Here is a 24962-nt window from a genome sequence, read left to right as displayed (position 1 = left end):
CTGTGGGAAACATCTGTTCCTTCATCTCTGATATTATGTGATGAGTGAAGACAGACAACAAAAAACACAGACACCTCAAACATTACATAATTGTTTATTATTGAGAAGACATGTTTGAATAAAAGCCAGCTCATTTAATAAAGCACTGATCCATTCATTATATCTTTTAAATATCCATTTTAATCAGGGAAACACATAAGAGATGGTGATCAACACTGACTTAATGAGCTGAAGAACTGGAGTGAGCATTTGGAAAGGTTGTCTGAGATTTCCCTTTTTAATGTTTCACAATGTTCATGCCAAAATTGTCCAGATCCCTTTGACTTCGAGATGCAGTCTAGAAAATTATGCCCTCTTGCAATAAATATCATTATTTTGTCTGTGAAGATGTGAAACACGGGTAGCTGCTTTGACACTCGTTGACTCGCATTCATTTTTAGCCTCATTACGGTGTTCATCTCATTTTAGATTCATTTATTCCACCTTGCTGGGTGAGTATAAATGAAGATAAAGTGCCACTACTTTTAAACACACCACAGCTTATTCACTGCCTCTCAGGGGTGAAGACATCAGTCATTGTTTAAAGCGTCAAGGCAAGCTGTAAAAGCATAAGCGGCAACCGCCGATTAGCCTTTTTAAAAAATATAAACCACACTTGGCACTTCAGCTTTATTCACTTAGTTTTCACCATTTTAGAAACCACAATCTGATTCTGTCATTTCTAACTTCTCAGCAGTCTCCATAGCTCAATCTGAGGAATATTTAAATGTTACGCGTGATGTAACTTCATGATTTTACGCTGTATTCAAATGATATGCTGTTTTTCTTCCGCTGTGCACTTTCACAACATAGCTTTGAAACCATGTTTATATTTGAGGCCTTGTATCAATGATGCATAAAAACACAAGTCAACGCGTACACACCTCATTTAACAAACCTGAATTTGCAAGTGCATATTGCTGTGTATTTTTTACATGATGTACATGGGATTTGTTAACTGAAAGTTAGATATTTAGGGTGTAGAATAGGGTACTGACAAAACGATAAAGGTAGGTTTACAAAAAACAAAAAAAATTGAATGTTGCCTTGCTTAGTGGCAAAACTTGCAGAACGTTACTATGAACATTTTCCAAATGTTCTTTAGTTCAGTTTTCCTTTATCATCCTACAAAAGATTTACCTCATGGTTTTTTAAATAAGTTCTGGCTCATATACATGCCAAACTTATGGGAAGACGCACATGATTTAAGGATAAGGCTGGTGTTTTTCTATATTCTACTTATTGTCAACAAATCTCATGAAAAGACCAAAACCAACAACGTGTAAGGTTGTTTCTCAGTACTTTCTGACTTCCTGTCTGTGGCTCTCAGCCCTAAGCCCATTAGTTCCTACTGAAGACGTAAATCTTTAAAAATGGATTCCTTTTTAAATAACGCAAAATCATTTCTTAAAACAGCTGCTCGCTGTAGTTTTTATCAAACAAACAGGAGGGAATAGCGCATTTGTTGGGGACTATTTTCAGCGGCGGATTGATACACATTTGGTGCTCTAGTGAGTGTTTGGGGCAGCAGGACGGTGTGTGTGGGATTGAGTCAAAATAAACTACAGTGTGTGTGTGTTCATGGGATTTGTTGACAATATGAAAAATATGGAATAACACCAGACTGATCCTTTTAAGGATGCTCTGATCAGGTCCAAGTCTCTCCTTCAAATACAGGCAGGACAATTAAAATCAATGTGTTTATCCTCAGTTATATTAAAAACACAAATTAAGAGGTAAAGTCTCACACAGGAGTTTAATACTGACAATGCTGCTTTTGTAAAATCTAGCTATACTGCGTCCTGGAGTGCTCAAAGGCTATGAGGTATCTGATCATAAAATCAAGCTGTTGAGTAACGTTTTCCCCCGATATACTGCATCTGTTTGCTTAATTACCAAAGAGGACAGTCATGTGTTATAACCTGCTTTGGTTCAGCTGGTGATACTGAAATTGCTGTTGTAGGTTTGAATATATTCATGATGTGCAGTGACACACTTTGGCACTGTTGGAATTAAAAACAGACTTTGTGAGGCAGGTGTTTTGTGGCTCTGGATGGTGGATATTTCGTAATAACCGAGTTAGAGAGAAGCGCACACCTACTTATGGAAGCCCATTTCCGCCGGGAACAGAAGACAAACAGATGATGAGTTATGCATGATAAAAATAAAAATATTCAGGGTCAAAATTATGACATAGTAAATTAACTATGATGAGTTACTATTATTATTATTAAAAATCTAAATGATGAGATACTGTCTCAGAATATTGACTCAGTAAGTCATCAAAGTTTTGACTTGGTAAATACAAATTATACTAAGTCAAAACATTGATGACTTACTGAGTCAATATTTTAAGATACTACTGTATATCATAATACTGACTTAGTAACTCATAGTTTTGACTTGGTAAGTCAAAACTATGAGTTACTAAGTCAGTATTATGAGTTACTAAGTCAAAACTATGACTTAAGTAAAGAAAAACGACATACTAAGTTACAATTGAGATAGAAAGTAAAAATTAAGTCAAAATTTTGACTTACTATAAAGTCATAATTTATCTCATCATTTTGACGTACCATGAGTATTTTACACTTTATGTATTTTGTTTCTTTTCTTGGCAGAAATGGGCTTCCATACTTACTTCTATACTTACTGTATTTTGCGTGACGTATTTTATAAATAAAAGCATTTGTAAGTGTTTTTATCGTTTTCTGTACGCAGCTGTTAAATTGTGATTCTATGCAACATTTTATACACAACGCCTTTAGATTTGTAGAGCTGGATAGTCTGAATTTTTAAAATGCTGGTGATGAACCTACTAGTTGCCCACATGAACAAGGACAGACAAAAAAAATTTTATGGGACACAAAAGTGTTGCTCTCATTTTGAGAATAAATCTCATGATCAGAAAGTGAAAAACTGCAGTGATTGTTATGTTTTCTTTGCAGCTTTGCCTTTTATTTTCTACGGGGATCGTAATATAAAACCGTCATCTTTCATCAAAAAGCGAACCCGTTAAAACCCATTTTCATTAAGTCTTTTTTAGACAAAACATTTACAGCACACTTTTGTGTCCCAAGCCTTCATCTCCGTAGTACTTTTCACCCACTTACGTTCATTTTGCCCTTTTACCAACATATCATTAACCACTTGGATTGCGACAACTTTCCGTTTCCCATCATACAACTTGAGTTTACCCTCTCCTCTACAGATCATCGTGTCTGATTCTGTAAAACCCTTCAGGCACCAACACGTTTTCTAGCAGTTGTTGTACAGTGAAGTTTGTATGTGCTCACTGAGATATTCAGTATAGTTTTCAGGTGTTTAAATAAACTTCTTTTTTTTAGAGGATTTTATGAATTTCTTTATCTAAGCTGGAGCCTCATTCAAGGTGATCCGTTCACTCTTCTTTCTGTCGGCCTTCTCACCTCAAGCACATGATATTTCAGTAGCAGTGTGAGTCACTAGTGGTTTGGTGTGTGATCGACGCTTCACAAGCTGGCTTCGAGAGATGGACATGGAGTGTTAAGAGTTTTGAGTAACCTCGACAAATCCCGTCCAGGTGCAGCTACATGTGCTGTAACGCCTCCTGGGCTTGTTCTGTGTACACGTCGTCTTTCCCTGCCCACGAGCCGAAGCCGATGTCAAACTGCGAGCTCCGCTGCGAGCTCCGCTGCTTGTCACGGGAGAAGAAACTAAACCTGAGACGAGAGGATGGACAGAAGACAGAGACAGTGTCTTTAGTGTCAGATGACAGTGGTTTACAGTAACATGTAGTGTGTGCAGTGAATATCATTCATTGGGAAAGCAGTGTTAGAGTGTCACAGCAGTGTGCTATGTGTGGCATTTAACAACAATACATCAAAATTGTATTCTTTTTGGCAAATTAATTGTGACATCTTTGTATAATTACTGTAAACAAATGAGTTGAGGAGAGTTGTCGCTTCTGTCTCATGCCAGTGGTTTTGTTTGTGCATCTGCTCCTGACATAAAACCAAATTTCCTACAAATCCTGATGCTTTCTGCAGCAGTGGGGTTGTTTTCCTTATTTCGTTTGCTTGTCGGCTGTACTGATGAAGCATAAATTTGAGCGTAATTTTTTTACACCATATGCCATTGGCTGAAAAACTGCACTGTGCTGTAAAGCAATGCCGGAGTGATGCTGAGATCGAAAAGTGGTTTATGCTATGCCGCTCTTGTTCTACTGGCATATGTCGATTCTTAGTGGTATGCCACTTTGACTAGTGGTATGTCGCTGCTGTTTGTTCAGCTTATGGCACATGGTCACTCCTCTGCCACTGCCAAAAAGCACTCCTCAGCGGCTTATGACGATTGTTTACTGGCATATGTCGCTGCTGTGTGCCACATGAAAACAGCATGTTACTGTTCCACCAGCAGGTATTGTCTAAGACTTTTAGCTAATGCCATAATGATACTAGAAGAAAACCACTTATTATAGGTAACTGTCACTGATGTGATGACCATTATACTTTTCTTGTGGCTAAACCAGAAGTAGCCTTGGACAAAGTTTGATCAATGACACTAGCTATATGCCAACGGGCATGATTTCAAAATGTAATTTTTATTTATTTAATGTAATAAGTGGTATATGTCAGTGGAACAGCAGTGATATGCTGTGTAGGCATACAACAGCATATGTCAGTAAGAAGTGGCATATGCCACCAGAACAATACCATCAGCCACTTTTCGATCTCGGCGCTGCTGCAGTGCCGCAGATTTCCCATATAACCAAAATCTAGTGCTATGAACTGATTATGTTCTCATTTATTATTCTTATTTATTTGTTTACAGAAATTGTACTAATGTATCAAATAAAATGCTAAATGCTGCACAGAGCACCTTTACATTAACACGAGTAAAGTTATGTTTTAATATTTGTTTGCGTTGACATTAATGAGTACGAGTATCAACAAAATTTCTAAAGATTATAACTGGAATCAACTCTGAACTGAATCCTATGTGAACTGATCAGCGTAGTACTGTAGAATAAAACATGATGAGTTGACTTCGCTGTGCTTTAATTACTAGCTTTAGCAAAAGAGCTAAAAGCACTTGAGTTTGTACGTTCCACAGAATTATTTTCATGAGTTTAGAGCAGACGTGAACGAGTTGTTACTGTGGTCAGTGAGGCAAGACGACAACAGACTACACGTTCATATTCTGACTGGCTGATTTAGTTTGATCCACAGTGATAACAAGAATAAGACAGCCCCACAATCAGCCAATCAGAATACTACAAAGGTGGAAAAAAGGCTCAAAAAGCAACCCCGGCACATGCAAGGGGATAGAGGCTGTTAGCTGAGAAAGTGACAGACTCTGAAGCCAACCAAATATGGAGTCATACAAGCGATATGAGACGTCTGATTGGCTGTAAAGTGGGGTCATCTGGGATCAAACCAGCCGCCACCATCGGCATAATGGCTGTGAAGATCCTGTTACACAGAGGTAAAGACACACAAGCACAAACAGGAAGAGATATATAGAGAAAGGGGATGGGGAGGGACGAACAGGGGGGAGACAGGGACCACATCAACCTTTGACCTCTGTTTGACCCAAATGTAAAGTTCAAAAGACCAAAAGAAGTCATGCTTTAGTTCATTTTAGTGTAGACTGAAAAATAAATGGGTGCAGGCACATGAAAACACTCTCCTTCATTTGCAACATGGTATTAATTGTGTGTGTGTGTGTCATGTGCTACACCTGACCCATGAACAAATCATGCTAATCATTAGCCATGCACACAGAGTGGTGAGCATGCCAGATAGTGCTGAAGCCAAGCAAGCTGTCTTCAAAGCTCAAATCTTTTGCGCAAATGCTGATAAGTGAGGTAATGATTCGAAACAGAAGAAAGGGCTCAGTGCTGTAGAGCAACGCAGCATCAGCACACACAGATACTGTTTGTTCAGCGTGACCTTCTCAGGAGTTGTTAGAGATCCTGTCTGGACTGGGGCTGCGTCCAAAACCACTCCCCTGCTATCACGTGACTGATCATGTGATTATATTGTCACACACGCTGATCCCAAGGTCAGCGATGAACTTTCCATGCTCACTGCCTATTTAAAGCAATATTATACTGAACTACATTTACTTGTGTAAGAAATGAGTGTAAAATGTTGTGTGCCATCAAAAAAAGTGCCCTAAATGTGTTGTTTTACAATGGATCACACGGCGTAGTGTCCATGACATGTTCAAAATCCCACACTGAAATGCTTCGCCTATGACACGTATGTCGGTTACAGTCAATCGACACGACAGTCGGCAGTGATGCCGCAAAATAATGTAGGGCTGAAACTATTAGTCAATTGTTGTGATTGATTATTCATTTAAGTCATTGTTTTTTTAAGGATAAGTGCCAAACATTTGCTGTTTCCTGCTTTTCAAACTGTGAGGATTTGCAGCTTTTCTCTGTTTTATATGATTGTAAATTGAAAATAAGTTATGTGAAGCTGTGAACTTGACACTGTGACTTTTTATAAACTAAACAAATAATCGTTTGATTGTAAAAATAACAGATAATGAAAATAATCATAGTTGCAGCACCTAAAATGATGATTTATAAGTGTCTGAAATCCCAATTCACTGCTGAATGTAGAGCAGGTTTACCCGCAGTGTTTTATAGTGGAGGTGCGTCACCTCACCTCAAATAAAAGAAGAAATTACTAGATTTTTATGAAATACAATATTAGGCTTATTAAGCTTCAGGGAAAACAAGCAGTGACACGACACACAGCAAAGGCCACATATTCAATAGGTGAGGCGACTGTTTCAACCGTCATCTGGTAACTACATTAATAACGAGATGAGATCTGTGTGATTCAGCTCAGCAGGTGAGTCACTGATCACATCAAATGTCCGCTTTGCAGTAATTACTTACTACAGGACGTCACAATGTCAAGTAAAAAATACAGCTTCTTACCAGCAGCTTACCCCCTTCTCTAACCAGTTTCCAGGGCGAAACCCTACATAATAAAAAGCTCCTATGATGGTACAAAAAACATTTTAACAAGATTACGTCATGTGTTGTTGTAAAGTCTGATTTTTACATGGACGCCTCGGATCTATGCCATGAACCAGAGCGTCATGCTGAAACAAACAATAATCTGACACATTTTAGATACAGTAGCTGCCGTGTTATCTCCTTATCTTTGTTTTTACAGGCCAAACAAACACAGGAAGTGGGCGTATGTCTGAGCTGTTTCCAGTTATAATCGCTGAAAGTTATTTTTTAGTGGATGAAGATGAAACAACTATTCTTGTGGTTATATTTTCAATTTGGTGCTAATGTGTTTCTATTATGGGTGATGACATTTTGTTAAGCTGCTTTCACCTAGTTAATAACTCCATATGAAGTCATCTTGTATAATATCCACCGCAGCATCGAGGGTATTAAAATATTATCAGATGACAGTCAGCCAGACTCAAAGCTAATGTTACCAGCCTGAAATAGTCCCAAATGTCTGGTACTGCTGGTGAAGAGACGTTACTTTAAGATTTTATTTGCATATTTCTTGTAAAGACTAATATGGAAATGTTTGAGCATGCAGGGACCATTTTAATAAGCCATGCAAAGCAATCTGGCTGAGTGTTTTTGACCTCAAAGTGAAGGAAGGTGGTCTGTGAGGTTTGAACAGGCTGTTTTCAGAGTGTTTTCATGAGCAGATGTATCTGAGTGAGTGAGTGTATTTGCAGGCATGTGAGCACAACGTACAGGCGTTTGATTCCTGACTCTGGCTGGGCAGAAGAACGGGAGCGAGTCCTCAGTTCAGGTGAGGGAGAAGGAGAAGGAGTACCAATCTCATCTTCTGTCTCATCACTGCGGAAACAGATTATCAACAATTACAAGTAATGATGCTCTATTATAAGAATTTATCTCCTCAGATTGAAATATATGTGTCTGTGAGTACCTTTTGTAGTAGGCCAGCTCCTCCTGCAGCAGGAAGACTTTGGCCTTGAGCTCGTTCCTCTCGTGGAGGACATCCCTCAGCTCCTGCAGGGTGAACCGGGGCCGGTTGGGGTCCTTTGGGTCCAGGGCTCCCGACTCCTCCTCGCACAACGCCTCCTGGCGAGAGACAGATGCATCACAAAGAGGAAACCAAACCAGAGAAAAGGAAGGAAGGAAGGCGGGAAGGAAGTGAGGATACCTTGGTAAAATATTGGAACACAGCAGGCATGTCCTCATCGCACATCGCCTCCTGGTGGCAAACGTTGAACTCTAAGTCAGACATCAGGCCTTGTTCCTATACATTTGTTCATCCTTCCCTCCTCCCTTTAGGCTAAAACTTTGTTTTTTTAACGCATCACACTCGAGACATTCACTGTCAACACAGCAACGCATGCAGCTGACAGAAGTCACTCATGCTCTGAGCAAAAAACAGACTATAATTCTTAAAGATATGTATTCTATACACAAGTCCAACTGAAACTGTTTTTCTTTTAAAAGGAAGTAAAGATGCTCCTTTTCGTCTCAGCCGGCTGGGGGGCGTGTTGGTGTTTGACTGACAGCAGCAAAAGGGAACGAGAGACAAAGTAAACAAACTTGTGCTGTAGCTACATGTCACGAGCGTGGTGTTAGTGGTATTGAAGAGTAAGGACCACTCCAGTACGTAACTGGACCAAAGTGACATTTGCAGGCCCGTTACATATATTATCTGCTGTTTAATGTGTTGCAACTGACCAGCTAATTGCCCATCTAGCCTGCAAACTGATGTTAGCAGTGCACTTTTCCCCGGTGAATGTTTGTTTGGTCGCTCGTTCGACAAGCGAAAGGTGTAGGACAAAACGTGTGTTCATGTTTGTAAGTTAGATAAGAAGGAGACTTCTGTGGCTATGGGCTCCTGCTGTCTGGCTGTTAGTCAGTAAGAGCATTTCCATCCACCTGTTTTTATGCACATTTTAAATTTGCACATAAAAAAACCTGAGTGGAAAAGCTGGAAACTCTAAATATCACAATAAAGTTTTAACGTTTGACTGAGGTGGAAAAGTTGGTGTGTTGATAAAAACAAAATGCGATAAAATGGAACGGAAACAGACTTAGTGAGTAAATCATCTATATAAGTACAGTCCATCATGACGTACACGAAGCATGCGACTTAAACGTCACTCAAGCTTCCACTGAAGAGACGAGAAATGTCGGCAGACGAAAACATCAGATCTGTGTGGAGCGATTAGGAGACTGTAACCTTCCTCAAATTAACAGAAACTAACAGAAATGCCATATTTCCATCACTTTTTGCACATTTTTTCCCACCATTTGAGGTCTGACTGACGCTTTTTTAATTGCGTCATCTTTTGTGCCTTCTTCTTCTGCAATAATTGAATGGCACCTGACTGGAGAATTAGTGCCACCAACTGTTTATCTCCATGAGCCGACTACTAATAATCACATAACAGTAGTGGATGGAAACGCACATTGGCACAAATTTGGTAAAAATGTGTGCTACATTTGGATGGAAACTTTATGCAAATAATGTTTTAAAATGAAGCAGTTTGATTGGCTGTTTGGAAACAAGTTCTCCATCTACGTAGAAGGAGAACTAACGGTATTCTGACAAATTGGTCAGATAGGGGGTGCCATCATGGAACAAAAATATATAAACTTCTCCATTTTGGTTTCTAATTTACTTCTCCATAGAGAACACAAGACGTGATGTGATTTACTGAGCAGATATGAATGCTGCAGCAGGAAAGAAAAGATGCAATTTCATTTCAGTTGGACTTTCATTTCTGTTGTCAGTGTTTCAGGATCATTAAAGGACAATTTCAAGTGCTGTTAGAGGCTGAGCAGTCAGAGTGCTCTATATTTAGAAAGGTCATCGGTGTGTTGTCCAGAAAGTCTCACCCAGTTGGCCGAGGAACGACAAATCCTACTGACACTCTCTGTTAGTTCGTAAACACCCACGCCAAGCCATTTCAGCACTTCTCATGGGTCAAACTAATGTTAGTCCACTTGCTTTTTTTGTTTCTACCGATGTGGTAGTTCTTCTGGGAGGGGAGTGCAGGTTTGCAGTTAGAGTCAGGACAATCACACCACTCTGGCTTGCTACCTAGCACTTCTGTATTACCCAGAGCAACACTGCCTCGTCCTCAGCCTCCTCGTCCCCATCCTCGTGTCCCTCTGGGCTGAGGGAACCTGGCAGGGGTCGTGGGGAAGGATCAAACCCACCAAACATCAGCTCAGAGGGGTCAGGTCTGTCTGACCAGCCCTCAGCCTCCACAACCACTGTAGCAGCTTTACCATGCTGGCGGAGTAAAAGACACTTTATTATCTATTTACAAAGCAGTTTTAGTTATTATCTCTTTTTTGAGCATTTTGTATTGATTTATGCACCTGCAATTTGGGTTAAAGCTATATGGCTTCAGTGGAATATTATTGGTTTCATATTGGTTTGAGTTGCACATAAAAGTGATCAGACCGCTTTTAAAACTGGAACATGCAGCTGGTTGGCATTGCAATTAATATGATTGTGTAGCTGTATTTGTAATTATCATTAAAGTATTTCTAACTTCAAGGAATAGTTGGACATTTTTAGAAATACGCTCATTTGCTTTCTTGCCGAGAGTTAGACAACAAGATCGATTCAACTCTCAAATCTGCACAGTAAATATGAAGCTAGAGCCAGGAGACTTTAGCTTAGCTTAGCATAAAGACCGGAAACAGGGGGAAACAGCTAGCTAGGCTCTGTCCAAAGGTAAACAAATCTGCCTACCAGCACCTCTAAATCTCCCTAATTAACACGTTATATCTCGTTTCTTGTCGTTGTGGTTTTATGTGCTGGAACTAGGCAGATTTTTAATATTTGGACAGAGCCAGGCTAGCTGTTTCCCCCTGTTTCCAGTCTTTATGCTAAGCTAAGCTAATGACATGAGAGTGGTATTAATCGAACTCTCGGCAAGAGTTCCTTTCAAGTCCCTTTTCAAGACTTTTTTAAACTAAGGCAGTTTAACCTTTTTAGATACAATAAAGAAAGATTGAGAGAGACAGAGGACCAGATTTTAACCCGTATTACATTGTGCTTATATTGAGCTAACAGGATGCCATTAAAGTCTATTAAATCTATTAAAACAGATATTTTAACTAATTTCGATATTAATTTATATTGACTACAAGCTCACATGTATGTTTTAATGGTTTCGTGTGCTGTGTTACCTCTGCAGGTGAGGGGGGCTGAGGTGGGGGTTCCTCGGGGTTATGGGCAGGCAGGTCACCTTGAAGTCGTTCCCTCAAGCGTGTAACTTCCTGCCGAAGGGCACTGACTTCCTGCCCCCGCGCCTGAGCACCGGCCTCCAGTTCCACCTTCTGTTCAATCAGTGCTTTCCCTTGCGCCTCCACCACAGAGATTTTATGGCGTAGGTCGTGGTTGATTTTCATAAGGCGAGACTGCTGCTGCTGGAGCTGCAGAAACACACAGACAGATAGACAGGGGGAGTATGGGTAATTTATAAAAATATGCTCAGAGTATGAGAGGACAGGAATGATTGAAAACAGCTGAAAAACTCTTATTATGTAGAACTATTTAAAGGTGGGGAATGCAATTCTGGAGAAATCCAACACCATGACAAATACCATGATATAGACAACGACACAGCAAGTAATGTAACTAACGTTAGCTAAGTTGCGGGTTAGCAAACTGTCCGTACAGCTGCTGCTGCGAAGCTAACAGCCAGAGAGGAGGAGACGGTTTCCCAGAGCCAGCACAGCAGCTCCAGACAGCGATACTCACAACTCTCCTGCTACTATAGCTAACATCACAACAACAGCACATCTTGGCAAACTAGAAAGTAAGCTGAATGTCATTTAACGTTACCTGACACATAAATCATGGCTGTAATAGTGTTGTGTTTATTTCCCATAATAGGGAGAGGGCAATAGGTACAGAGCCAGCGCTGTGTACAAACACCAGAGTTTTTTTCAGCTCACACACAGAACGGACAGCTAGCGGCACGTGTGTTGGATTAGAATCGCACACCCCACCTTTAATCATCCATTTTAAAGCTGCATCGGGAAAGTTTTTTTGTGTATAAACACTTCAAATAAAATCTAATTGTTGTGCCCTGAATTTTAATTCTGGTGTCAGGCATGGCCACTTTATATATTTTCAGTCCACAAGAAGTGACAAATTAAAAATGTATCATCAAAACTAGCATAACAAAGAATCGCTGAGTCAAAGACAGAATTAACACAGCAGGTGCCGCCTTGGTGACCTTGTGAGGCAATTTATCAAATTGAACTGAATCCCACTGATTGTCTTCAACAAAAGTGTACGAGGAAGTTATACAGGCAACTCCTTTGCTCAGCTTAAACTGATGGTGTCCCGGTTATGTATTGTTATGGTTTCTTACATTTGTCCGACAATGTGTCCTAAAAAGACTGATGACAAAAATTTGGCCGATAAAACAAATACCTTTATCGGAAACAGATTTCTGTATTCGCATTTATGCAAATATTCACATTTGAGAAGCTTGAACCAGAGATTGTTTTTTTGCTTAAAAATTAAAAAAGACCAAAAGATTAATCAGTTCAATCAATTAGTTTTCTGTCAATCGACTAATCCTTTAACCAACTAATCATTGCAGCTCCTACATGGAGATATAGCTACATGACATCTCTGAGTACTGAACATATCAAAATTTAAAAAGTTTTTGCAGCTTTAAGTAGAAAACATCACAGCCCACTCCTGCTGAGACGGTGAGTTCGTCGCCTTACTGCTTCTATGTCCTCGTTTTTCAGCGTGAGCTCACGGTCCTTTGCTCGAATCTCATCTCTCTGCTTGTCCACCACTTCTTTAAGCTTCTTCATCACCTGCCTCTCTCTCTCCGTCATACCTGGCGACCACAGAGAGAAGACAGTGAGGGGAGTGAACGCACAAAGTAGATCCTTAGCATTCTCTTATCAATTCTTTATAATCTGTTTTTACTGGAAGAGAAAAGTCATTGGACAGAGTTGTACAGAGGGAACATGCGTGTCTGTGTGTGTGTGTGTGTGTGTGTGTGTGTGTGTGTGTGTGTGTCTAGCAGGTGTGCTTGTATACTGAGGCTGGTCTGTCCACAGTGTGTCAGGGTGACTGTGGCCTCTGTGTGAAACCACGAAAGAGCCTCTGATGCAGAGACAAGACTGGCTCGCCGTCAGACACAGAGAAGGCTTCCTTTGTGTGTGTGTGTGTGTGTGTGTGTGTGTGTGTGTGTGTGTGTGTGTGTGACACAACAGAGAGAGAGAGAGAGAGAGGGAAAGTGAGACACAGCGAGTGTCAGTGAAAGTTTTCTGCAAAACCAGAACACAATCAGCAGGTAGCCAAAAATAACTTAAAGGAGTAGTTCGACATTTTGGATAAATTATTCGCTTTCTTGCCGAGAGTTATTTGAGAAGATTGATACCACTCTCGTGTTTGTCTGCATGGTAAATACGCCACATACATGCAGCCAGGAGACAGTTAGCTTAGCTTAGCATAAAGACACTGCTGGTTGCCTGAAGAAGAAATGGTTCCGATACACATAACCCCCGTAAAAATGCAACTTGTCGTTTTTACATTTCGGTTTAAACAAAGGAGAGATATCATGTTAATTTGTGAGCTTTAGAGGTGCCGGTAGGCGGATTGCCTTACTTTCAGACAGAGCCAGGCCAGCTGTTTCCACCTGTTTCCTGTCTTTATGCAAAGCTAAGCTAACCAGCTGCTGGCTCTAGGTTCACATTTCTAGTACAGACATGAGAGTGATATCAATAGTCTCATCTAACTCTCGGCAAGAAAGGAAATAAGTATAGTAGGGCAACTTAACTAACAATTATTTTCATAATCGATTCATCTGCTGATTATTTTCTCAATCAGTTAATTGTTTGGTCTATAAAATGTCACAAAAATGGTGAGAAATGTCCACCAGAGTTTCCCAGAACCTAAAGTGATGTCTTCAAATGTCTTGTTTTGTCCAAAACCCAAAGACTTTCAGTTTACAATGATATAAACAATTAATCGACTGATTATTGCAGCTCTGAAGCACATTTCCCAAAATATCAAACTATTCATTTAACGTCAACGACAACATCCTGTTTGTATTATAGAATATTTTTAAAGCACACTTTCCTCAAAAAGCACCAATTTCAAGGTCTCCACTGTGGCCCTAATGTCAAATTTATTGTTCTAACAAACCTGTAATAATAATAATAATAATAATAACAATAATAATAGTAAACTTTAATTATACAGCACTTTTCAAAATAAAGTTGCAAAGTGCTTCACACGGTTGAACCAGGATTAAAACATTTCAGGAGGCAACGAGAAAATAAAATCATTATTAAAAATAATACAAAAATATATTAAATAAACATTATTACATGGCTTTGTTGAATGTTCGATTCTGATTGGTCAATTACGGCATTATTTCTTAAGAGCATTATTTCGCTGTTATGAATAACAGACTGTTGCTATGGACGCAGTTCTGATCATAGACTCCGGAGACCAATCATATCAATCCTGTGGCATTTTTAAATTAATTAAATCAATAATTGGTGTCAAATTATTGATTTCTTCAGTAAGTATCCGTGTAATAAGCGGGATAATGTACAGCGAGCCGGTCATTAAGACCCCTCGCATTTCATGCTTCGCGTTGGGGTCCTGCATCACCCTGTCGCGGTTAATTTCGCAATAACGACCGGCTCGCTGTACGTTATCCTTTACATATTATGATTTTCAGCATCTAAAGTTAATGAACCCTGCTGTCTGTGTGTGTGTGTGTGTGTGTGTTGTGAACACACCCTCATGCCTCTGCAGGTCCTCCTCACTCATGGGGTCTTTGATGGACATGTTGGTGAGGAGGCTTTTGTTCTCCTCCTGCAGTTGAGCGATCTGGGAGAGCAGGTCCTGAGCTTCTCCTCTCCATACGTCCTCCACCAGCTCCAGCTCCTGTACTCAGACAATAAAACACATATGCATTATTATATTTATTATTATATGTTATTGATCACGTCCTCTACATGTGGCCATATTAAGATGACCTCATCTTGGCAAGGAAATTCTCATTGCTGCCTTCAGGATGTCGCTACCTGCAAGTACATTTACTCAAGTACTGTAGTTAAGTACTTGAGTATTACGTGAGTATTTCCATTTTATGCAACTTTATACTTCTACTCCACGACATCTCAGAGGCAAACATTGTACTTTTTACGCCATAAGTGTTTCCTTTAAGCGCTGAGAAAACTCTCCTCCTCCTGAAGCTAAATAAACTCTTTAACCCCCCTCGGATCAGCTGGAAATCGCATCGTCACAGAGCTGAAAACAGGCTGTTTTTCTAATGAAAAGTCGACTTTTCAGAGATACGTGATTCTCACAGGACAGCGATGCTACAAACACATGATGATCTTATAGACCATGATGCATTGCTGCAGATTAAACTGCCCAACAGTATATAAAGCAGTTAAAATGAGCTCAACCTTAAACATCTACAGCAGTAAAATGCAACACACACATTAATGCAGCAGGAATATGAATCCAGAAACATCAGATATAATAAAACACTGACAGGAGCGCTTTACTGCACAGGGACGACTTTTACTTAAACTACATTTAGCTGATAATACTTACATACTTTTACTTAAGTAAGGTTTTGAAGGCAGGACTTTTACTTGTAGTGGAGTATTTTAACAGTGTGGTATTAGTGCTTTTACTTAAGTAAAGGATCTGAATACTTCCTCCACCACTGTACATTCATGTTCCCCAGAGGATGAAGCCTGTTGACTTTAGCAGCATAGGATTCACATCATTCCCATCAAACCGTTCAGTGACTCCTCGTGTTCTGTAGTAGTAGTTTTTCCTTTAATTTGTCACCCGTCTGTATGAAGAGAAAAGCTTGATTGTGCCCTAAAATCTGATATTACACGCCTGCTACCACGTCTGTGGAGCCGTGAAGAGCTCTAGTTATATGCCATGTTTACAATAAGCCAGTCGAGAACGGGAAAGGAGACGAAGAACCTTTTGGTCTAAAGCCCTGCCGAAAACTGCTAAACTTGAAAGAGTCATTTACATTAATATTGGCTCTCTGGATAATTATAATGCTGTAATTATTTAGCTTCTGTGTCCTGAAGACTGAGAGAAAGGGGGAAAAATCAATTTGTGTCTCTATCAAATGTCTTCTGTTGTAGGTTTTCTGACTCACAACTAACCTTTTATTTCTTTTTTTGGTTGTTTGTTTAATTAATTCAGTTTTGTATAGTTGGATATGTCATATTAGGGTATTCCCCCTGCTTTTTTTTTTTTTTTTTTATCCGACCAACAAAATATATACAATTTACAATGATATAAAACACAGAAAAGCAGCAAATTATCACGTTTGAGGAGCTGGAACCAAAGAAATAATGACTTCACATAGTACAAACAGACTGTTAGTAAAAATAAATAAATAAAATAGCGAAAATCCTAAAATAATCCTTTGCATATTGTATAGTTTGCGTTCCAGCTGTGACGTGTACATTTTACATTTTTACACTGTGGAAAAATTGCACAGCCAATATATACTTTTACATTTTAATACTTATAGTACATATATTTCAGAGCTGCAACGATTAGTTGATTAATCGATTGACAGAAAATTAATCTGCAACAAATTTGATACTACATATGCTCTTCCCATACATATTTATACTACTGTCCATACTGAATATATCTCACCTGTATTCATTCATTCATATTTATACTGCTGTGTATACTTGTGCTTACACCTGCACTTTATATTTGGTAACTGCTGCACTTGTTCATATCTACCCCTTACTGTTTATTTATATATTACCACTATACATATGTACATTACTCTGCACTGCTTTTTATACTTCTGGTTAGACGCTAAACTGCATTTCGTTGTCTCAGTACTTATTACTTAATGACAATAAAGCTGAATCTAATCTAAATCTGAACAATTGAATAACTGTCATTTTTTAAGCAAAGATGCCACACCTTCTCTGTTTCCAGCTTCTCAAACGTGAAGATTTTATGTTTTTCTTTGTCATACATGAAAGTAAACTTTGGACTGTTTGTCGGACAAAAAAAAAAAGACATTTGAAGACGTCGCCTTTAATCGGCAGATTAATTACTAATGAAAATAATCATTAGTTGCAGCCCTAATATATCTATGTTTTCTTATCTTTTAATTTTTAATCTTTATATTTCTTTTTCTAGTTTTTACTCTTTTTCTTATTAATATTCTTTATTGGACACCGCTGCTTTAGCCAGTGTGCGTGCTTCCTTTTGAGCATATGACAAATAAAACCTTTTAATCAATAAGTACACAGGAGAACACTTGTGGAAAAAACAACAACTGATGCTTCTAGTTGACCTTACTTTCCCCACCCAAGACTTCTATGTTGGAGAGTTTAGCACCGTGTATTTCTGCTGTCGATGTGACGCTTACCATGTGAAAATCACATAAGCTGACTGTGCCTTCTCAGTCACAGCAGAAACATGCGTCACCTCCAGAAACATCCACTTTATCACACTCATGAGACACAGTTAATCAGTGAACGGGTGGCTGTTCACCGTGGCTCAGTCACCGTCACGAGAAACTTACATATAACCTTTTTATAGCGCCGAGCAGACTGACTCCGAGCTGTAGTCCTGATTTAAAACCACCACAATATTTCTGCAGTGTGATAGTCAATAGTGAGGTTAAAGTGAGCTCATCAGCAGTGGTGGAAAGTAACAGAGAACATTTAAAGTACTGTACTTAGGTACCGTACTGATGTACTCAAACTTTACTTCAGTATTTCCATTTTATTCTACTTTATACTCCACTACATTTCAGAGGGTAAATATTGTACTTTTTACTGCACTACATTTGTCTGACAGCTTTAAAGCTTTAAAGAAGTTAAAACTACTTAACTGTATATAAAGCTGTTAAAACTAGTTAACTGTATATAAAGTAGTTAAAACTAGTTAACTGTATATAAAGAAGTTAAAACTAGCTAACTGTATATAAAGTAGTTAAAACTAGTTAACTGTATATAAAGCAGTTAAAACTAGCTAACTGTATATAAAGCAGTTAAAACTAGCTAACTGTATATAAAGAAGTTAAAACTAGCTAACTGTATATAAAGCTGTTAAAACTAGCTAACTGTATATAAAGCTGTTAAAACTAGCTAACTGTATATAAAGTAGTTAAAACTAGCTAACTGCATATAAAGCAGTTAAAACTAGCTAACTGTATATAAAGCTGTTAAAACTAGTTAACTGTACATAAAGTAGTTAAAACTAGCTAACTGTGTATAAAGTAGTTAAAACTAGTTCCACCTCGAGCGGCTACAACAGTAAAATGCTCTTTACTACTTTACTGTGATTATTTTTAATTTTCTATTAATCTGACGATTATTTTTCTCAGTTAATCGTTTTGGTCATTTGAGAAGCTGGAACCAGTGAATTTTCGGCATTTTTGCATGAAAAAATGTCTTAAATGATTAATTAATTATCAAAATAGCTGCCGATTAATCATCTGTAGATAATCGCTGCAGCTCTACTACTTACACATCGATGTATCAATATTAATAATCTAATAATGTCATATATAATAATATATCAGTCACAGGGGCCATTTTTGTGCAGTACTTTTACTTTTGATACTTTACTTATTTTGAAGGCAGATCTTTTGCTTGTAATAGAGTATTTTTACATTGTTATACTTTGAGTACTTCTTCCACCACTGCTTCTCAGAGGCTTCTCAGAAGTTATGGTAGTTTTATCTCCTACTATACAAAGTCAGTCACTACAATATTGTTTATAGCACTCAACACAACTTTCTTACTGTATTTGTTACTTTTAAGCTCTTATGACCTGAATTTGATCTGTGATGTTTTAGTCAATAGCGTCCATTTGCAGGCTTAGTTAGTTAGTTTTCGGAAAAGGTTTCATGCAGTTCAGATTGCATAATCTTGAATACTTCTCATACTAAATTGGAAACAAATATAACTGGAGTGCGAGAGGAGCAACATTTTCCTGCTGAGTCAGAGACACATTTTCCATCGGCTGTCATCATCTGTAGCTAAACAAACAGGAACTATCTGACTGGGTGAGTTAAATCAAGTACATTTATTCAAGTACTGTACTTGAGTACAAACGTGAGGTATTTGTACATCACTCGAGTATTTCCATCTCACGATACCTCTACTCTATTTCAGAGGGAAATATTGTACTTTTTACTCCACTACATTAATCTGACAGCTTTAGTTACTTTACAAATCAAGATGTTACCTACAAAACATATGACAAAGCTCAAACAATTAGTCAGTTAATCAATTAATTGATTAGTCAATTACCCAAAAATTAATCAGCAACTGTTTTGATTAATCGTTCAAGACATTTTTCATGCAAAACTGCCTGAAACATTTCATGATTTCAGCCTCTCAAAAGTGACAATTTGCTGCTTTTCTTTGTCTTAAATTACAGTAAAACCAATCATTTTGCGGTTGGTCGGACAAAACATCTGAAGGCGTCACTCTGAGCTCTGTTTAGACTGTAATATAAAATAAATGGATTGATCAAGAAAATAACCAGCTGATTAATCCATAATGAAAATAATCATCGGCTGCAGTCCGATACAAAATGAGCTCCACCTCAACCAGCTACAGTAAAATGCTGCTTTTACATTAATGCATAAGGAATAATAATATAATGATATAATATATAATAGTATATACATAGTGTATCATTAGATATACACTCAGTGGTGGAAGAAGTACTCAGAGGTCCTTTACTAAGTAAAAGTAACAATACCACAGCGTACAAATACTCACAAAAGTACTCACACGCAAAATGGCGCCTTTCAGAGCGTTGCATTATGGAGCCTTCGAGGTCCCGAAAGATTATACTTTTTTTTTTATCTTGTGCACACAAGATAATAATTTGTACACACGAGTAATTACATTTACTGTATCATTCTTATAAGTACATGATGACCTCACGTATATCCCTGACTCCAGCCTGAGCCGCATGACTGAAAACACCTGTGAGGGTCCGTGGGGCCTTTAATCTATAACAATGCATCATATTTAATAAGTTGATCAAATGTTTTGTCTGTAAAATCCAAGTAACTTTAGATAAATGTAGTGGAGTAGAAGTATAAAGTAGCATAAATTAGATAAGTAAAGTACAAGTACTCACTTTACTTAACTACAGTACTTGAGTAAATGTACTTAGTTACATTCCACCACTGCTCACAGGGGCCATTTCTCTGCTTTGAATACTTTTGATACTTTAAGTACATTTTCCTGATAATACGTACATACTTTAACTTAAGTAACATTTCAGTGAAGGACTTTTACTTGTAATGGAGTATTTTTTACAGTGGTATTGGTACTTTTACTTAAGGAAAGGATCTGAATACTTCCTCCACCTCTGGTCTGTTTACATATATATATAAACAAAGAATATAAAGTAATTAAAATTAGCGCCAACTTTACCAGCTGCAACATTAAAGTGATGAACATAATAACAATAATTATAAGCCATTAATATAATATGTAATATTCTGTACTGGGTCATATTGCATAATGAGTATGTTTACTTTTAGTACTTTAAGTATATTTTGATGCTAATACTTTTGTACTTTTACTTAAGTAAGTTACACTGTGGCATTGCTACTTTTATTGATACTTTTACTTAAGTAAGCATTTGAATGCAGGACATTTACTTGTAAGAGAGTATTTCTACACTGTGGTACTTCTACATTTACTCAGGTAAAAGTTCTGAATACTTCTTCCACCACTGCTCGTTACTTTGCGGATTCAGATTATTCAGATGCTTAAGTAAAAGTAGCAATACTAGACTGTGAAAATACTCCATTACAAGTAAAAGTCCTGTATGGAAAACATAACATTATATTAAATTAGTAGTATAATCAGCAAATGTACTTATAATATCAAAAGTAAAAGTACTCATAATGCAGAAAAGTGATCCCTGTGAGTGTTTTACTATTTTATTATTGTATTATTATTACTGACACTTTGTGTGTAATTAGCATTTTACTGCTGTAGTTGGTCGAAGTGGAGCTGATCTGAACTATTTTATATCCTGTTGTCTATTTTACTACAAAACATATGATGAACTTATTGTTTTATCAGTTCACCATATGTTTTGTACGTAAAATCTCAGTCTGCAAAGTGACTAAAGCTGTCAGATAAATGCAGTGCAGTAAAAAGCACAATATTTGCCTTCAAATTGTAGCAGAGTAGAAGTATAAAGTAGCATAAAATGGAAATACTCAATTAAAGTATCTCAAAATTGTACAGTGCTTGAGTAAACGTACTTAGTATAATAATACATCACTTATTATTATAGATTAAGTACTCTTATGCTGAAAAATTTGTGTTTTACTATTGTATTATTGTATTATTATTACTGACACTTTGTGTGTAATTAGCACTTTACTGCTGTAGAAGAAGAAGAAGTATTCAGATCCTTTTAAGTAAAAACAGCAATACCAGACTGTGAAAATACTCCATTACAAGTAAAAGTCCTGTATTGAAAACATTACTTAAGTACAAGTAATATTATCAGCAACTTGTACTTAAAGTATCACCACTGCTGTTTATTTGTTTACTAACAAACTTGTCAATAATACATTTTATGTACAGGTGTGATCCAGGTGTGATGCAGGTGTGGTGCAGGTGTGATCCAGGTGTGATCCAGGTGTGATACAGGTGTGATACAGGTGTGATCGGGCCTGTCGGTGTGCGCTGCGGGACCTTTCTGTGCTTCTTCTCCTTCTCCAGCCGGTCTAGCCGCTCCAGCCGCAGCTTGTCCAGCTCCAGCCGCAGCTCCTCGGTCTCCGGGCTGATGCTGTTGCGGCTCACCATCACCTCCAGGATCTCCAGCACCCGCACCACTTTGGGCATCAGCCTGGACAGAGCCTCGCAGCCGTACTGGTCTATGATCCGCTCGAACTCCTGGCCCACCACCGCGGCGATGTCATACACGTCCATCACCGTGAGGTCCGCCACATTTTTCTCCAGGGCCGAGCCGGAGTCCTCCATGTCGGGATATTCTGGCCCTCCCCGGTTTCCTATTATGCTTTCCTCCGCCACAGCAAACTTCCTTCCCCCGGCAGAACAATTCTGCTAAGTTAGCTAAACTCTACCGCTTTATCGTTAAAACCTGTAATCCAATACACCGTAAAACAACATAAAACACCGGAACTATCGCTCATCCATCACTAACGGCTGACCCCGGGCTTTGGTTTGATTTGTTTGGGATAAATATCGGCTGCTGTCCCTCCTGGAAGCTAGCGGCCACCATTGTCAACTACGCCATGTTAAAACTTAGGACTTCCGGCTACAGGTTTCAAAATAAAACCAGCATTGACGAATGTGATGCAACAATTTCTGTATTATTATTATTATTATTATTTTTATATACAGTATATTATTGTTATTAATATTATAATAATTATTATTATATATTTAAAGATTTAAAAATGTATTTGTTACCAGCAGTGGAAAGTAAGAGCTGTGAGCTGTAAGTGTATTTACTCAATCAAGTACAGTACTTACGCACAATTTTGAGGTATTTGTACTTCACTTGAGTATTTTTTTTTATGCTACGTCATACTTCTACTCCACGATATTTCAGAGGGAAATACTGTACTTCTTACTCCACTACATTTATCTGATAACATTAGTTACTAGTCACCAGTGGTGGAATTTGACTAAGTATGTTCACTCAGGTACTGTACGTACTGTTGTGTAAGCACAAATTTGAGGTACTTGTATTTTAGTTGGGTATTTTAATTTCACGCTACTTTATACTTCTACTCCACTGCATTTTATAGGCAAATTATTGTATTTGTTACTCTACTATGTTTATTTGACAGCTTTAGCCCCACATTTGCCAGCTGCAACATTAATGTATCACTAATATTTTATTCTGAAATCAGCCATTTTGCATAATTAATACTTTTACTTGTATATTTTGATGCTAATACTTTTACTTAAGTAAGATTTTAAATGGAGGACTTTTACCTGCAAGAGAGTATTTCTACACTGTGGTACTTCTACTTTTACTCAAGTAAAAGTTCTGAATACTTCTTCCACCACTGCTCGTTACTATGAGGATTCAGATTGTAAATACAAAATATAATCAACAATTAAATTATGATGTATCATTATCATCAGGGGTGGAAGAAGTATTCAGATCCTTTACTTAAGTAAAAAAAACAGCAATACTAGACATGTGCATTGAAAACATATTATATTAAATTAGTAGTATAATCAGCAAAATGTACTTATAATATCAAAAGTAAAAGTACTCATAATGCTGAAAAATGATCCCTGTGAGTGTTTGACTATTTTATTATTGTATTATTATTACTGACACTTTGTGTGTAATTAGCATTTTACTGCTGTAGTTGGTCGAAGTGGAGCTGTTGTCTATTTTACTACAAAACATATGATGAACTTATTGTTTTATCAGTTCACCATATGTTTTGTACGTAAAATCTCAGTCTGCAAAGTGACTAAAGCTGTCAGATAAATGCAGTGCAGTAAAAAGCACAATATTTGCCTTCAAATTGTAGCAGAGTAGAAGTATAAAGTAGCATAAAATGGAAATACTCAATTAAAGTATCTCAAAATTGTACAGTGCTTGAGTAAACGTACTTAGTTACATTCCATCACTTATTATTATAGATTAAGGCGCCTTTATCAGCTGCATAATTAAAGTGATGAACACATGAACGCATCCATAATTATAATCCAATTATATAAACATACATTATTCTGAAATGGGCCATTCTGCATAATGAGTACTTTTACTTTTGGTACTTACTTTAGTACATTTTGCTGCTAATTCTTTTGTACTTATAGTAAAATTTTGAATGACTTATTTGTATTATTTTGTATTTATTTGTATTATTATTTGTAACAGAGTATTTCTGCACTGCTGTACTGGTACTTTTATTTAAGTAAAAGATCTGAGTACTTCTTCCACCACTGTGGCTCACTGTGTGTCCATTAGTTGTACATGATTTGATTACTTGTACTAAGGATACTGTGCTGTGCAGGGTCCTGAATCTACGTGTATACTACAACCACAGTGTGGACACTTGCTATACCTCAGCCTGTCATTATTTATTTAATCTAGCTGTTCTAATTATTACTGCAAATACAAATATTGTGACCATGTCTAATGATTAATTACACCGACCATGATTACTCATATTATGTCTGGAGACATCTGCTCTCTGAGAGGTAGTATACTTTACCAAGCCACTTGCATTATGCTTTTATTTTAAAGGTACTGGTATTTAATTCCGGTATGTTTCTATCTTACCTTCTTCTAACTTGACGCAGCTCCACTTACAGTGGCTACTTCCATAGTGGTGAGACTGCAGTTTGTATTGCGCATGGCAGAAATAACAGACAGATGAGGTCGCTGTGAGAACATGTTACAGCATGAAGAGACCTTCACTAGCCAGGACTGACACTTTAGTAAAAGTATGTAAGAATTATCTGCAAAATGTAGTTAAAGTATCAAAGTAAAAGTCCTCACTGTGCAGTAAAACGCTCCTGTCAGTGTTTTATTATATCTGATGTTTCTGGATTCATATTCCTGCTGCATTAATGTCTGTGTTGCATTTTGCTGCTGCAGATGTTTAAGGTTGAGCTCATTTTAACTATTTTATATACTGTTATATACTGTTTAATCTACAGCAATGCATCATGGTCTGTAAGACCATCATATGTTTGTAGCGTCGCTGTCCTGTGAGAACCACGTATCTCTAAAAAGTCAACTTTTCATGAGAGAAACAGCCTGTTTTCAGCTCTGTGACGATGCGTTTTCCAGCTGATGCGAGGGGGTTAAAGAGTTTATTCGGCTTCAGAAGGAGGAGAGTTTTCTCAGCACATAAAGGAAACTCTTCATCCTTCAGTTCATCAAAAACAT

At 37.8% G+C, this 24962-nt stretch overlaps 1 protein-coding gene across 7 annotated transcripts; it reads right to left on the bottom strand.

The window, feature by feature from the left end:
- Positions 1 to 78: 78 nt before the first annotated feature.
- On the bottom strand, positions 79 to 22347 carry rilpl1 (Rab interacting lysosomal protein-like 1). 7 transcript variants are annotated; one of them, XM_044173476.1, is made up of 10 exons: positions 21770 to 22346; positions 14804 to 14951; positions 12764 to 12882; positions 11207 to 11452; positions 10122 to 10298; positions 8202 to 8252; positions 7965 to 8119; positions 7769 to 7873; positions 5405 to 5492; positions 3604 to 3740 (listed from the first exon to the last, which is right to left on the bottom strand). In XM_044173476.1, the coding sequence occupies exons 1-10, from the start codon at positions 22055 to 22057 to the stop codon at positions 3735 to 3737; spliced, it is 1383 nt and encodes a 460-aa protein (XP_044029411.1). In that variant the 5' UTR covers positions 22058 to 22346; the 3' UTR covers positions 3604 to 3734. The 7 variants fall into 7 exon arrangements, with proteins under 7 accessions (XP_044029410.1, XP_044029413.1, XP_044029415.1 ...); XM_044173475.1 differs by lacking the exon at positions 5405 to 5492 and having other exon boundaries at positions 79 to 3740; XM_044173477.1 differs by lacking the exon at positions 3604 to 3740 and having other exon boundaries at positions 5399 to 5492; positions 21770 to 22347.
- Positions 22348 to 24962: the final 2615 nt, after the last annotated feature.

Source organism: Siniperca chuatsi, linkage group LG18 (assembly GCF_020085105.1).
Source record: "Siniperca chuatsi isolate FFG_IHB_CAS linkage group LG18, ASM2008510v1, whole genome shotgun sequence".
Taxonomy (NCBI): Eukaryota; Metazoa; Chordata; class Actinopteri; order Centrarchiformes; family Sinipercidae; genus Siniperca; species Siniperca chuatsi.
This window is presented reverse-complemented; position numbering and strand designations above follow the sequence as displayed.